Source organism: Euleptes europaea, chromosome 16 (genome assembly GCF_029931775.1).
Source record: "Euleptes europaea isolate rEulEur1 chromosome 16, rEulEur1.hap1, whole genome shotgun sequence".
Lineage (NCBI taxonomy): Eukaryota > Metazoa > Chordata > Lepidosauria > Squamata > Sphaerodactylidae > Euleptes > Euleptes europaea.
The window spans coordinates 54,202,208-54,218,607 of record NC_079327.1 but is presented as its reverse complement, the minus strand read 5'-3'; the positions used below and the strand labels follow the sequence as shown (position 1 = coordinate 54,218,607).

At 39.5% G+C, this 16,400-nt stretch overlaps 1 protein-coding gene across 1 annotated transcript in view; it reads left to right on the top strand.

Moving 5' to 3' along the window:
• DMD (dystrophin) overlaps nt 1–16,400 on the top strand; it is a 1,354,185-nt gene that overhangs the window by 673,308 nt on the left and 664,477 nt on the right. Inside the window, exon 43 of the mRNA XM_056862020.1 lies at nt 1,661–1,833. Within this exon, the coding sequence (XP_056717998.1) occupies nt 1,661–1,833 (173 nt within the window). The remainder of the gene's footprint in view (nt 1–1,660; nt 1,834–16,400) is intronic.

The following is a 16,400-nucleotide window of genomic DNA, read 5'->3' as shown; positions in this document are numbered from 1 at the left end:
AAATATAGGTGGTTTGCATTATTTTGGAAAAAATAAAACAAATTTCAGCAAAATAAGTTTGGAGGAGGGGTATCCTTGGCAGAAGCTGGGTCAAACACAATGCTGTTTCCATTCCTTCCAATTGTTTCAGCAGTGTCAGCCTCACAGATTTTTGAAGAATAAACTTAATCCAGGCTATAAGTATTAACCCCCCAAATGGCACATACCGTATGTCTTGGATTTCAACATTATTTATCAGGTATATGGCTATAGTATGGCTGTGCAGGCTGTTCTCAGTCAGCAGGCTCAGAGATGGTCTGCCTGTGCCAGTATTTCAGAGCCTAGAAAGGAGATATTAAATTCACTGCCTGCCCAAAACTGATTCTTAAGCTTTGGGCCAGAGGAATGGGGGTAGATAGTTAATCTATCTTGCTTCTGTCCATCATCTCAGTGTGGCTGATAAGAGAGTACAGCAGTCTCCAATAGGTGGTGCCTATTGCAAAGAGTAATCACTTTGTGAATTTGATCAGAGCATGGAATGTCACAACTGCTCAAAATTTTGTTTGACTAACAGCCCATTCCTGAGGCTGGGGGCCAAATTGCCTTACAAGGTTGCCTTACAAATTGCCTTACAAATTGCCAGCATCTGTGCCACTTGCACCATGCAAACTGGCACGGACATCAACCTAGTGCCACTTATGCTGCCCCCCTCCTGGATCGCGGTGGCAGCTCAGCTCTTGGACACTGATGCTGCCCCTCACCAGTGTCCTCCCAGCACAAGTCCCTGCGCCAACATCCTGGGAGTTGTTCCCGGGGCGTTCCGAGGGGCGGAGCTGCCTTTAGGCAGCTTCCAAACCCCTTTCAGCCTGGGAATACCCCCTGGAACAATGGCAGTGCCACACCACCTTTTTGTTGGTGCAGCATTGCTGTTTTCCATGGGGCTCCCCCCACACTTTTCAATTTTTTATTTTTAAATAAAAATTTTATCCTAACAGTGGCTGGGAAACCTCATTGGAGCCGCTGTGGTGGTGCCTCGCCCCGCCATTCCCTGCAGCTGCTACTGTTAGGAATGGGCTGTTTCTTTCAGATATAGTTTCTAAGTAAAGTACATAAGTAAGAAATGACAATGCAAATTGTATGTTTCTGGGTTTATTACAAACTCTGTGACATTAGTCAGGATGACTGGAAACTTGGGATGAAAAAATATGACTGGGTTGCCTTAGCTTAATGCCTTATTTCAGGCTTTCAGTTGTTCTTAATTAGCAGCTCTCTAGTTTTAACCTATGTCATGGATTCAATTTGATTTTAGATCCATAACCAACTTTATCCACAGAAGTGCAAGGCAGATGGATACGAAATGATAACAAGTTATATTATTTTAAGCTAATTTTTAAAATTCCATTAAAAATGTTAAATGTCATTTGTACTACAGCCTTCTCTCTTAGAAGAAGTCTTCATTCCTTGCCTTCATACCAGGTGTCCATTGCTCTCCCAAGGCCCGTCCCCAATCCATTCCTTTCCACACCACAACCTACTTATTTGCCCTGGCAAACTGTTTTATAAACATTCTTTATCGAGTACTGACAGTATTCTCCTTCTATTACAAATTGCAGACAATTACTTCCTCTTTCCAACATTCTGTTTATATCTTTTGTTTTTGATCTTTAACGTGGATTTGCAGAAAATCAAAGATAGTCTTGGGAGACACTCAGGTCAGATTGAAGTTGTCCGCTGTAAGAAGACAGCAGTTATGAAAAGTGCCACACCTGCAGAAGCTGTAAGAATACAGGAAAAACTGACTCAGCTTTCATATCAGTGGGAAAAAGTTAACCAGATGTATCGGGACCTACAAGCGTAAGTAACTTCTTTACATTGGTTTGTTATCTATGAGAAGCCTTGTTAACATTTGGCTTATAATATATGATTGCACCTTTGGGTGATCTCCATGCAAAATATTTTGTTGATTCCAGACTGACCCTATCTTAATATCTGGACAGTGGAGGTATTTCTAAATGAATGAACTGATTGATTCATTTAATGCATTGACTACAAAAAACTCCACTACATTTGACTTAAGTATTGCTTTAACTAAGATTGTATCAAGGAGCCCCGTGGCGCAGAGTGTTAAATTGCAGTACTGCTGTCAAAAGCTCTGCTCACAACCTGAGTTCAATCCCAACAGAAGTCGGTTTCAGGTAGCCGGCTCAAGGTTGACTCAGCCTTCCATCCTTCCGAGGTCGGTGAAATGAGTACCCAGCTTGCTGGGGGTAAAGGGAAGATGACTGGGGAAGGCACTGGCAAACCACCCCGCAAACAAAGTCTGCCTTGGAAACGTCGGGATGTGACGTCACCCCATGGGTCAGGAATGATCCAGTGTTTGCACAGGGGACCTTTACCTTTTAAGATTGTATCTTAGTTAAAACAAGTGCTGGGCGTTGTTTTCCTGGCTTTCAAGGATTGGTCTTTCAAGGGAAAAAATCTTTAGAAGAAATTTGGGCCCAGTCCTTTGCTGCTATGCCACACCAGTTGCTACTGTATCAGAAAACACTTGGTAGTTGATATATAATTGTTTAATTAAATATGGTGAATTTGGAAGAAAGGTAAAGTGTGCATAGATCATTGCATTCACACAGGGAAAGGAAGGAGAGCTGTGTAAAAAGCAGGCTGCAACTTAACCACTTAATTGGCAGGGGCTTGAGAATGGCAAGACAGTGATGCTCAGCTGTGAGTTAGAATATTAGGAAGGGAATGGAATCAGACAAGTCTGTTGAGATTGGTCATTGCTGCCTTTAAACACCACCTGGGACTGACTTCAGGACTGGTCAGAGTACCCATACCCAAAATATTTGAGAATCATCCTTCAGTGAATTATAGACAGCTTGTCCCATTTCTTATTCTTGCCTGCTGTAAAAGCAACATTTGCAATAAGAAAAATACAACAGACCAGACATAAACATCCCCTTTCTGTGGAATTGGTACAGATCCACAAGCCATTCTGGACTCTTGGCAAAAATTCATCACAAATCTCATCAACCAGCAACCAATAAAGGTTCATTGAACCTATATAGCAAATTCCACACAAAATTTGGAAAAATCGTAATACAGTGCTAGTTAAGTGCAGAATTATAGTGAAGCTGTGATGCCAGGACTCTGTATAAACCCTGAGGAACTGTCCTGGAAAAAGCACATCTGCCCCAGCTTTGATGCTGCTTTGCTCTGCCACCACATCCAGTGTCCCATATGCTGCTAGTAAAGGATGAAATACAGGACATTCCTGCTGGATGGCAATAGAGCCAAGAAGCACCCTAATCCAATTTGGGCCAAGATGGTTTCCATACCTAAATCTGCGTCCTTACTATTGTCATATGGCACATCTTGGCTCCAACCAATAGTAGTGACTCTTGCATGATAATGAAATTTTGCTATAGTAGTAATAAGTTCAGGGGAAACAAATATATAAACAGCTGCCAGAACAGAACACGTGAATATGACTTAGGGATGAGATGGCATTTCTTTTTCATTTCATATGTTGTCATTGTTATCATTTTTCATTAGCCCCATTTTTGTTGCTGTCATTAATTATTCTTTTGGGTTTTCTGTGCCATAAACAAATTAATATGCCAATGGCAAACAATTTTAAAAGTGTTATTTTTATGGGAGGGGAATCACCATGAAGAACAAAAAACTGGTGCAAAAATGAAGACTCGCTGGTTTGTTCCTTAAAAAGGAGACATCATCAGTTGCATGAGAGATGTGGCAACTTTTCTCTTTATAGTGTCAAGGAAAAATTAAATTTCATTTCCTCTTTTTAAAGAGTGAAGTGGCTGATGGATAGCCAGTGGCTGTTAAATCTAGGGAAAGAAAATCCCACTAGTGACAAAAGAGAGACATCAAAATGGGGAAATTTTTGAATCAAATCAAACAGCTTTTAAAATTGGCGATAATTTTTGGTTTGAAGTAAACACTCCACTTTGGTCTGCAAAAATGTGTAAACGATCAATGAACTTTGATTCTTTTGAAATGTTTTATGTTCAGGACTCATTTGTTCTGGCCTCTTTATGCCGAATTTTTGTGACAGGATCTGAGGTTAGCTTTATTTTCTGGAACCAGATTCCAAGGAAAATTATTTCAGTAGAAATCTAAGACCCATAGCCCTAAAACATGAATACTATGAAGATATATCGAAAAGCTAAAGGATTGCCACTAAACTCTACGGAAGAATTGAGAGATCTAAACTAATTGGGTATGTTCCCTGCATTCAAAGGCAGAATTCTGCAGTCATGGTAAGTGGTGTTTGGTTTCAGAAAAGGAGTGGAAATTCAGGAGTATTTTAATGTTTGCAGAATTTGCTGACTGAGCTCTTGCCTTTCTATTTAACAAAAGTAGTGATGTTTAATAATGTTTAAGCCTTTTTATCATTGCACCAATCAATGTTAGAAATAACAGTACTGTATATGGTAAGTATGTTAAAATGGATTGGGAATATTACAAATGGTACAAGTACAAAGAGGTGTATTTCAACCTGTATCATCTAGAAAACATTCAGTACCTACCTACCCCTTGTGTTTATTCATTCTTTGATGCTACACCTTTCTATTTTCTTCCAATGTGGTATTTTAAATGGTTGTTGATCCTTGTACTGGTTTCATTCAGCACATTTAGCTTTGCTGAAATTGCTATAGGAGTGAGCTGAGAAGATCAGTTGGAGCTGAAGTAGAAAGAATAAGTAATTAATCCTCCACATGTCATTGCTGTTTGGCCTCTTCTTCTAAAGTATAACTTGGAGACAGATGTATAATCTGGGAATGTTTCCAGGTTCATTTTTTCCCTAAATGAGACACTCAGCATTGTCTGCTTTCTGTTTGTCTCTGTGCCATCTGCAGCAGCGAAAATGAATTATATTTGCATTGCATAGTGAGGTGCTCACAGAGAGAATAACAATGTTTTCTCAAAGCATAGTTTCAGCCAAATTTGGGTCTCTAATCCAGAATTCCCTGAATCTTTTACTGGTTTGGGTTTTTTACCAGAATTGTGTCATCTCTTTCCCCAAACAATCTTTGCTTGCCCCAACTGAGAATATTGTATGTAGCAGCAGGGAATATGGAAGATCCATAATGTGTAGAAGGGATGTGCACCAATTTCCCCCCGGTATTTTTTGGGTTCAGGTTTAATAGACCCAGATTTTTTTTTTAAATCCAGAAAATACCAAAAAGTATTTTTTCTGGGGGAGAGGGCTGGTTCTGTTTAAATCGAATGCATACCCCTAATGTGTAGGTTGTTCAGTGATTTCTCTTCAGCATTTCTGCTATTATTATTTCTCACCTTGAAACTATATCCACAGCCTTCTTATCTCACAAAGGTCTCTACTAATTATAATAAAGTTCCTCTTTTGGATTTAGGGTTGCCAGCTCTGGGTTTAGAAATACCTGAAGATTTGAGAGTGGAGCCTTGAAGAATGGAGTTTAGGGAGGGGAATTGCCAACCCTAGTTGGATTGCAGCCTTATAGTCTCTGTAAATTTACTCATACGTAAATTGATTATAAGAATATTTGCAGTGCATTCCTGAGCTTTTGGCGTGTGGGGACCGCGGGGAGGAGGTGCACAATTGCAAAATTTTGATGATTTTAAAAACATTCAGTCCAGAAGGGGAAGGGATAGAAGTGCTAACTTAGAGGTTTTCTTATGCCACTTAGAAAAGGAAGAATTAATTGTTTAGTAGTGCTGGCAGTGGTATAAAAAACTTAAGAGCAGAGAAATGAATTTTCACCAGCAGGTGCCAGACCTGAGTCATACAACAGCTTTGGTAGTCTATACTACTGATTGTCTCGAAGCTTGCTTCTTTCACTTCCATGGAAATACTGCTGTTCCCGGTAAAGTGGGGAGGGAGGCTAGTATATAAGCCTGTATGAGCCGAAGACTCTTCAGTGGGGGGGGGGGGTTATTTCAGACTATTGATACAACCGAAAAGAAAAAAAATCCTTTGCCTTCAAAACGTTTGCGACTGTCTTCATTTCCACCTCACCTTTACAATGGCACCTGTCTCTAGGTCACCGACTGTTTTACTTTCACTTTCTCCTTTAATTAATTAAATTCGTTTAGCCCAATTTCCCCTGAGCCCAAACCAAGTGTCCACTTCCACTCTGTTTACGGCTCCGACGAACTTCCTTTCCAACCTATTTATGTTTGGAAGCAGGGAACTTGCAAAGCAGCGTTTCTTCTCCCTCCACACACACTTCAACACACCACTGCTGCGATCTCACTCTCTCATCGCCATTAGAAAAATCCTTCCTCCCAACACTTCTCAAGTTTTCAAGTTCAAATACTTCCACTGCACAGACCAGCTTCTCTTTTGCACCGAGTCCCCTTGAAAGATTTTTTAATGCCGCTTGAATTGATCACACTCACCCTTTTTCTTCTCTCTCACTCGCTCAATATGGCAAAGGCAAGTTTGCCTGACAAGCCGCAAACCTCCGCACTGAAAAAGCCGCAATGTGCACCTTGAGTCATGGACGCTGGCAATCTGGATTCTCCAAAAAAGAGAGGAGAACCCCTCCTATGTGTGTGTGTGTTTCTCCTGGTCCTGATCTGAGGCCGGGGTCCAAGAACAGGGGGCAAAAAGTGGGAATGCAAGGAATGCATCCCCTCAGCTTCCTAATGCCACCGGAAGTCTGAAAAAATCCTTTAAAAGGCTTAAAAAATTTAAATGGGGCTTTTCGCCCCATAGAGAACAGTGAGGCTGCGCCTGCTAAAATGCAGGCACAGCACTGCCATTCTCACCGCTGGTGTGCCGGGCTGAAAGGGGATAGGCATGTCGTGGTTTTTTCAAAAAAATGGTCGCCCACCAGCTGGCATATTGGTCAGGCCAAAATCCAACAGGTGAAGAGTTTTAAATACCTCGGCATTACTTTTAATTATAACCTTAAATGGGCAGTTTCGGGTTGAAGAGTTTTCTTCATGGAAGACTTGTGGTCACTGAAAATATGGGATTTCCTTCCAACTAAGAATGAACATTCTGAGTATTCCTACTTCCAAGATGCAATAAAATCAGCAAATTATTCCAGAAATCTTGTTTTCAGATGGGCAAAACTAGCATTTTATTGTCTGTTCTCTTTCCATCAAAGAACTTACCAAAATGCAAACCATTGCATTTTATTTTTAGCTGACTGTTGTCTAAATATCCCTGCCAGAGTTAGCACAAAATACTTAAGCATTGTGTGAAATTGCATGAACCTTTATTTTATTTCCTGCTTTAATATTTTGTTTGCCTCAGTGCCGATTTTGCTCACTGTTTCACTGGGTTATTGTGGAACTCAACTGTGTCCCTGAAGCCATCTGTGTTTTGCTGAGAAGCATTTGAGCTGCACAAAAAAAAATTGCTTGGGAAAAAGGAGATTAAGGCAGACAATATGGCCTCTAGCACTTTGCTTCTAGTTATAAGAACTGGGTGTAGCATTACGACTCTGCCCTTGAGATGTGGATCAAACATCATTGGCTGTATGTATTTTTGATGCCGAAACCTTGGGACAGTTTTAGAAGCATTTGAGACATCCTTCTTTTATTTCAGATTCAGTTTTTGAGTTGCTTTGTGTATGTGTACACTGTTTTTGAAAGGAATAAATTAACTGAGGAGTATTGCAATTTCAGAGTGCTGCAATATTAGAATAGGGAAGTCAGATAAAACTGCATAATTTACTAACATAAATTATTGGTTTGAATTTAATAGTAAAACATTAGCAAAAAGTGACTACAGTGAAAATTTGGGACCCCTACCTGCAAAAATACCCCCCCAGGAACTTCGCAAAAAATCCCCATAGAGTTGTTTTGTGAGAATTTCCAATCAGCTAATTGTCTACCTTGTGGGAATTAGGTCAGTAAGCTAATTGGAAGTTCACACCATTACATACAATTGGGATTTTTTTGTGAGCTCCTGGGGGGGCATTTTTGCAGGTAGAGGTCCCAAATTTTCAGGGTAGCTTGAAGGGATTCTTCTTGCAAGAACCCCCAAGTTTGGTGAAGGTTGGGCCTGGGGGTCCAATTTTATGGGGTCTGGAAGAGGTCTCCCCCTTCCTCCACACAGAAGCAATGCAAAGTGAGACTCATCAGATGCAGGCAGGTGCATTGTACTCATCCAATGCAGGAAAGTGCTTCTTAACTACCGCTGTGTTCATGTCAACCAACAGCCTGAACACCCTGCCTTGCCTACTATCATCTCTAGATGAGCTCGTTCTCTTTTTCAGGGAGAAAACTGAGGCAAAATAGGCATAGAGCCCTTCTGCTTTATCTATGTCCTCTGTCAGAGCTTCTCCATTTTCACTCAATAGTGGGCCTATGGCCTCTTTCCACTTGTGTTTGCTCCTCACATATCTGAAGAAGCTTTTCTTGTTGTAGCGAGCCTTCCTGGCTTTGAGCTTTGGACTCGCTGATGGTTGACCTACAGTGCCTAGCAACCTGCAGATACTCTTCTTTAGAGGTATGTCCTTGCCTCCCATTTCATGAACATTTCCTTTTTCTCTCTTAGGTCATCATGGAGTTCTCTGTTCATCCACATTGGCTTCTTGCATCCTCTACCATGTTTCCTTCCTGTTGGAATAGTGAGGGCTTGAGCCTGCAAGAGCCCTTGTTTTAGGAGAGCCCACCCTTCACTTGCTCCTTTCCCTTCCAGCAGTCTTGCCCATGGAAGGATTCTCATCATGCCTTTGAGTTTATTAAAATCTGCCCTACCAAAATCTAACAGACATGTGTGGCGGGGGACTCCCCCAAGATGGCGTCTCGTTAGGAGCTTCGGTTCACTCTCTCCGCAAGTGAAAACTTTTATCTTCTTTTTTTACAACTTTTACTGAGGGTGTTTTAACTATCAGTCTGAAACCTGAGATAATCTCAGGGTCTTTTTAGAATTGTTTTAAAGATAAATCAGTATCACTGTGGTTGGAAAATCTCTAAAGGCTTGAAGGAGACTATGTTTACAAGAAAACGCCAACGTTCCTCCTCCGAAACAACTGGCTTAAAAGTTGGCAAACAACAAAAAATAGATAGGTACGTCCTTGACAACAATGCCTCTGAAACGCAACCTGGAGTAATTAGACTTGTTAACAGATTTGCTGCTTTAGAATCGGAAACCCCCTTACTCCCGGGTGATGAAGAGGGAGTTTTGCATGAGGAGGATACTCCTCTTGATTCAAACCCACGTCAACACTGCTGCCAGCAATTACCTGCATTACTCCTGGATATATTCTCTAAGGAAGCAATTTTAACCTCTCAATCTATGGCTATGTTATTAGCTAAAGTCAAGGACATAGAAGCCAAAGTAAGCTCCATGAGGGAAGCTATTGACTGCCTTGTAATCGTTAACAAGCCTAACATGTTTAATGATAAGGCAGACCTTGAACTTCCGCAACCAAACAAACTGACTGTAGCTGACTTGCCAAATACGAAAGAGGATTTTCGGGTGCACTCTCCACCAGCTTCCCTGACATTTCAACGGAACCATTTGGCTATCTTTTTTAATTCTCAGACTGATTACTATAGATGGAGCAATTTTAAAACCATTACCCTTTCATTGCTTAACTGCAATATCTCAACTATATCCCTGTGTTCTTATTTTAGACTCCCCAGAGTGGGAATTTATAACAGACTGGTTTTACAATTTAAAAATGGAGATATCCCTTCTAGGATGCTGCACCTCCAAAAAAAATTTATATAGGAAATACGGAATTCAGGTGACCAGAGTTTTTAAGAACTGTGTGCAAGCTCCCCTGTGCCTCAAGATAAGGGGAAAAGATTCTCTATTTAATCCAACAAAGGACGCATCAGGAGTAGCCTCTCTCAGTAATATTAGAACAGAGCAGAAACAGATAAGAGATGGAGACAACCCTATCAAACCTGGCAATTCGAGTGTAATTCCAATTGTTCATCCTCTAAATGGTGGAAGTCTTTCTCCCCTGAAATCATCATCTCAGGACAGAATTTCCAAGACCTTTAAATTGCCAGGGAATCCGGCAATTGTCAGGATGGAGCTCAATATGAGATGGATTTGGACTTAAGGTCACACAGAGTTACTTTTCAGACACCATGTTTCCCGTCGCATAATAAATCTTTGGCTACTGAAATTTTGGAAGCCAAACATGCTACTGCTCAGCAGACTACTTTACCAACTTTACCCTTGAACCTCCACTTAGAAGAGTCCCCTAAGGAGATGGAAACTAATATCCCTCTGTCTTATCTTCTACCCACTTTACCTTCAACGCAGTCTTCCTTTACTACTGCGACTGTTAATTTGGTCTCATCCTCCCAACAAAATATTCAAACAGATGCTGAGGTGGAAGAATTGCCTTCTCAGGCATCCCAAGCCAGAGAAAATCTGGAGAACTTAACTGAAGACTCCTTTTTAATCTCATTTGGAGATCTCCCTGCCCAGGAACAACAAGCTGTAATTGAGAGATTGGAATGTACAAAAAACCATTTATTGACACTAAAAATGAAAAAGTCTGTTAGTCCTTCTACTACATCGGATCCTCATTTCACCCAGGAAACAGATTTGACTGACATTGATGACCCTTATACTGCTTCTCCGCAAAAACTGACAAATATATCTCCATCTTCCCCATTGGATGCAACTGAGCCCACTATCGTCTTGGAAATGTCAGGAATGCCCATAGGTACTCTAACCCTTCCTCAATCAAATGGCTGTATTATTTTCTTTTTTAAAAAAATATATTTTATTATTTTTTCAATAATAACCAACATTACATTTAGACATACACCCTCTATATCAATAAAAATAACCATTACAAATTCATGGAATTATTAGATGTATGTCTTCAAAATACAATCAAAAATAATTGACTTCCCCACCGTCTTCCTCCCTCTCTAAAATATCTAAAATCTCCTTTGCATCCATGCATTCTAATTCATTTATAAGTCACCCTATTTCATATTGTACTTTCCCCTTATCCAATATATTCAATATTATTTATACCAAGAAGAGAAAAAGAGAAGAAAAAAAAGAAAGAAAAGGAGAAGAAAGAATAAAAGAAAAATAAGAGAAATCTCACTTCCCTCATATATTCATCAAAATGCATGTGTTAATCTAAAAAGAAAAGCGAAAAAAGAGGATTAAAAAAAAGATATACAATCTTGTACAAAGATAATGATTATAGTTTTTTCCTTCTACCCCCCACCTTTCCCATGTTGAAAATGAAATTAGTGTTCTTCCTGCTTTCTCAGCCCTTCTTCTTATTCTTTTTCTTCTGTCGGGAGTTTCTATCGCCCACCACTTTTTTGCTCGAAGTAGTCTCCTTTCTGGAACAGTCAATGCTCTGTGTTTCGTGAGCTATAAAATCTTCCTCCTGTTTTCCAAGAACATGAGTTGATAGCTCACTGTTTCTTGTCAAAAAAATTTCCACGTCTGCCAATGAGTTGATAGCATGTTTAGTTTGTTTATAGGTAAAGGTAAGACCTTGTGGTAGCAACCAGGTATATTTTATTCCTTTGTTTCTGAGTAATTCAGTAAAATCTTTGTATACAGCTCTCTTTTCCATCAGGTGACGTGGAATATCTTTGAGAATTATCAGTGGTATATTATCAAATCTCAGTTGATTCTCCAGTTGAAATTTTATGATAATATTTTGAATCCTGATGTCAAAGAAAGAGATCAAAATTTCTCTGGCTTTTGCTTGTACCCGTGTTGATAAAGGAATTCTATATATCTTATTTATTGCTGCATTCAATTCTTGTGCATTTAGATGGAATATTTCAGCCAGTGATTTAATGATGTCATCTCTGGTAGCCCCCAGTCGTTCCGGATAATTGCGTATGCGTAGATTATATTCTCTTTGCTGTAAATCCAAAATAGCAAGTTGATCTTTTATTTGCTGTTCCTGAAGTTGTATAGCATCAATTAGTTGTGCCTGGGAATTCATGTCTTTCTTAAACCTGTTGACATCATCCGTGTTGTTGTTAATTGAAAGTTGCATCTTATTCATACTCTCTTTCATTTGTGAAACTTGGGTTTTTATTTCCTTAATCTCATTTATAACATCAGCAAACTGTTGAGTAATGATTAAAGTCATTTGTGCAACTGATTGCTATTGTTGCTTGGAGACCTGTTCAAACTTTTTCTTAACTAGTCCATTTATCAATTCATTTTGCTCAGCCAGCATTTCCTGTATCTTCTGATAGTTTATTTCCATGATTGTCTGTGGCTTTCTCCTTTTCCCCGACCAGAGATAAATGTAAGCAGGCAGACCGATTCAGTAAAGTTGTAGAAAGAATCTGTTAGCTTTAGTGCTGCTAAGAATATTCCTCCTCCCCTTCACACTGCAGCTGTCGATTGGAAGCTATCGATGCCACTCAAATCTTCCAGGTTGTTTTTGTTTGCCTGCTAATTCAATTTATATTGTTTTAAACAGACTTTTTAGCAGGATGTTCATTTAAAAGTCTGGGTGGTGGGGTGTAAAGTCTTAGTTGGATTTTAAACAGTTCCAGTTGTTCAAATCCTTGGTAGTAAGCAAAAGGAGTTCTAGTAACTTACATGGAGCTTGAAAGACGGGGTTTCTCTTTCATTTGCTTGTAAAATTTATTGGTGTAATGTGAAGGGGACCACAGCTTCTGTTCCTTGAGGCGTTTTATGGCGATGAAATCCTCCTCAGCCGGCGGGACTCAAACCATCTCTCCCCCTCTGCAGGAGGGGGGAGGTTGGGAGTCAAAACTGCTCTTCTTGGCAGCAGGAAGTTACCTGCATTCCAATCCCCTGTTTAGGATCGGAGACGGGGCTTTTGAAGGGAACCCCGATTTAAAACACCTCTCGATTCTTCCGAGCAAACTCAGAAGACATGGCGCTGGGTCGGCATCTTCACAGGAAGTCCTCAAATGGCTGTATTCTTAATGACCCTCTGAAACAGCTTGATCTGATAGAAGAAATGGATTGACTATCTCCAGACTGTAATAACGGAGCTTTTAATTTGTTATCATGGAATATTGCTGGGTGGAATAACAAAAGACAGGATACTGATTTTATTAATTTTCTTAAAGGGTTTGATGGTATATTCCTACAGGAAACTTGGGAAGCTACTGACTTGAGTATAAATGGTTTCCAAACTTTTCTCCTCTCAGCCTATAAAGTGTCCTCAATGGGTCGCCCAAAATGCGGCCTAGCCAGTTTGATCAGGAACAATAGCTTCTTTAAGCAAACCTTTTTGGGAAATTGGGATTGTTTTGCTCAAGCAATATTACTTTCCTCTCCTACTCTGAGCCTTATCATGATTAATACCTATCTGCCACCCTTTTAATAATATTAAGGACTTGGACACTATGTGGTCTAACCTCTCTAAATTTACTTTTAAAATTGCTCAAAATCATCCGTTGGCTCAAATTGTTTTATTGGGAGATTTAAATGCTCGAATTGGGTCAAACCAGCAGGAATGGTCCACCTCTATGGGTTTTGATGGGGAAGTCTTGTTACCTCCCCAATTAAGTTTGCCTTATTACTCTACTGATAAAATATATAATAAGGCTGGAGTTAGACTGATAGAGTTCTGTGTGACTCATTGCTTAATAACTCTAAATGGACTACCACAATTCCCTTCATCAACAAACTCCACCTTTATATCTACAAGAGGTTGTAGTGTGATTGATTATGGTTTATGCTCTTTGAACTTGTTGCCTCTTGTCAAGTCAGTGAATATTGAAACCCGTACCGAAAGTGATCATCTCCCCCTTTCATTTTTATTAAATTTCCCAGTAAAGACCTTCAATTTTTTAAATCCCTCCCCTAATGAGAACAAGGTTTTAATCCTGACAAGGATTAAATGGTCAGAATCTACAGAAATTGAATTCTTCAATATCCTCCAATCTGACTTATTGTCCAAACTAAAGATGTCTATAATTGGCTCTTCCTCTCATGAGGAGGTACTAATAGCCTTTTCTCAAGTTATAGAGCAATGTAGCTCTATAGCCAAATCGATACGCAAAACTACTTTTGAAACATCGACCTGGTTTGATTACGAGTGTTTAACTCAAAAAAGGAATTTGCAATCGGTTTTTGGGAAATCTAGGAAAGGAGGCCAAACAATCGATATGGAGCAATATTTTTCATCAAAAAAAGCTTATCAGGAATTAGTGGCTAATAAAAAGAAAGCCTATTATCAAAAAAGATGGGACCAGCTCTTTTTATCTCTGAAATCAAGTGACAGTAAAATCTTTTGGAGAACAATTTCTTGTCTATTAAACAACAAACCCTTTCCTGAATCAAATATTGACCCTCAAGTATGGGTTGATTATTTTTCCAATGTCTTTGGCCATGCTGTGGTCCCTCCATCTGATAATGAGGAGGTTATTCCCTCAAATATCCCTCTATGGCATGCAGTAAGTAGGGAAGAAATTATGACCCCAATTTCTAAACTAAAATCCGGTCGAGCACCAGGTCCTGATGGGCTCCCTGTTGAACTCTTTAAGAAATATGCTGACTGGTGGGCTCCACTACTAGCCAGCCTTTTTACATCAATTGATCATTATGGTATCATTCCTGATTCATGGCTGAACTCAATATTAATGCCAATCTATAAAAAGGGAGACCCCAATCTACCGGGAAATTATCGTCCTATTAGCTTGCTATCAATACTGGGCAAATTATATGCTAGACACCTTGAGACCCGCCTTTCGGAGTGGTCTCAAGCTAAATCCATTATTGGCCCAGAGCAAATAGGATTCACTAAGAACAAATCATCTTTAGATCACTGTCTCGTTTTATCCTTTCTTGTGGAAAAATACATGAAGATTGGGGGGGGGAATTGTTTGCCGCTTTCATAGATCTAAAAAGTGTTTTTGACTCTATTTCTAGAGAGAAACTGTGGGACAAATTGTCAAATCTAGGAATTGACCCCAGGCTGCTAATACTTTTAAAGAAATTACACTCAAACACCACCTGCCAAGTTAAATACTCACCTAATGGTGGACTGACTAAGAAAATCTTAATTCAAAGAGGCGTTAAACAAGGGTGTGTTTTAGCTCCCCTACTTTTTAATATTTTTCTTTCTGATTTAGCACAGTCATTGGGTTCAGTTAATGGTCACCCACCTAAATTAGGGTCCCAGTCTTTACCTCTGCTTCTTTATGCGGACGATACCGTCATTCTTTCTTTCACCAAAGTAGGCCTCCAACGATATCTAGATGCTTTTAATAATTATTGCCATTCGAATTTACTTTCTATTAATTCCTCCAAATCAAAAGTAGTGGTATTTTCCAAAAAATGGTCCTTGTACAAATGGCATATTGGGAAGGATTCAATCGAACAAGTTAAAAGCTATAGGTATTTGGGAATTACTTATAACTATAATCTCAATTGGTCTATACATCGACAAAATACTATTAAAGCCACCAGGATTTCCTTAAATCAACTCAAGCAATTTTTCTACGCGAAGGGGAATCAGTGTGTTCCTGCAGTGATCAAAATCCTGAATTTGAAAATATTCCCCCAACTTCTGTTTGGAGTTCCCTTATGGCTTGGAACTCTTAATCAAGAAGTGGAGAACATCCAAGCCATATTTCTTAGACAAATATTGGGGATACCTAAATGTGTTTCATATTTTACAATTTGTCTTGAAACCGGGCAAAACTTTATTGCCACCAAAGCCTGGATTCAAACAATAAGATATTGGCTCAAATTATACTTTCAAACTGAGCCAGGTTCCCTTTTATATATTTTGAAAAGTGAACTTCATTAATTCTCATGGAACATACTGATTAGATCTAGACTCTGCCAAATTGGAATTGATTTAGATAATCTTGTTCTGGCCAATGAATCTTGCATCTTTAAAAGAATCAAGCAACGTCTCCTTGATGTAGAATTGCAGAATTTTAATCCAGCTCTTCCCCCCATCTGTTCTCCGGTGGCCCTAGGCCTTAATAATGGATCGGGTAAAATGGCTAGGTATCTAGATAACCTAGAGATATCTTCTCATCGCCGCACTTTTCTATTAGCTAGGGTTAACGCATTCCCATCTAGGATGCTCTTGGGCCGATACCTTCAGATCCCTAGACACGAACGCCTATGCACGTGCGGTTTAAATTTGTTGGATACAATTGACCACATCCTTTTAGATTGCCCCTTCTATGTGACTTTGCTTGATAAACTGCTATTTACTTTGCTCCAGTACAAGAGTTACAGGAGTAATGAAGTGAAATGCAAATTTCTTTTGAGTGATCAAGATCCTAAAATTACGGCTACTGTGGCTGAATTTCTTTCAGGAGTTCTTAAAGAACAAGAAAAGTTTTATTAACCTGACTTGTAACTTATATGTATTGCCCTTTGGAGGTATATTGTTGTTGTTTTTTTATCTCTGTCTTTTGGTATGCCAATAAAGGTTAATGAAATGAAATGAAATGACATGTGTGGCTACGAACTTCCTTGAAATTCTAGGAGGACA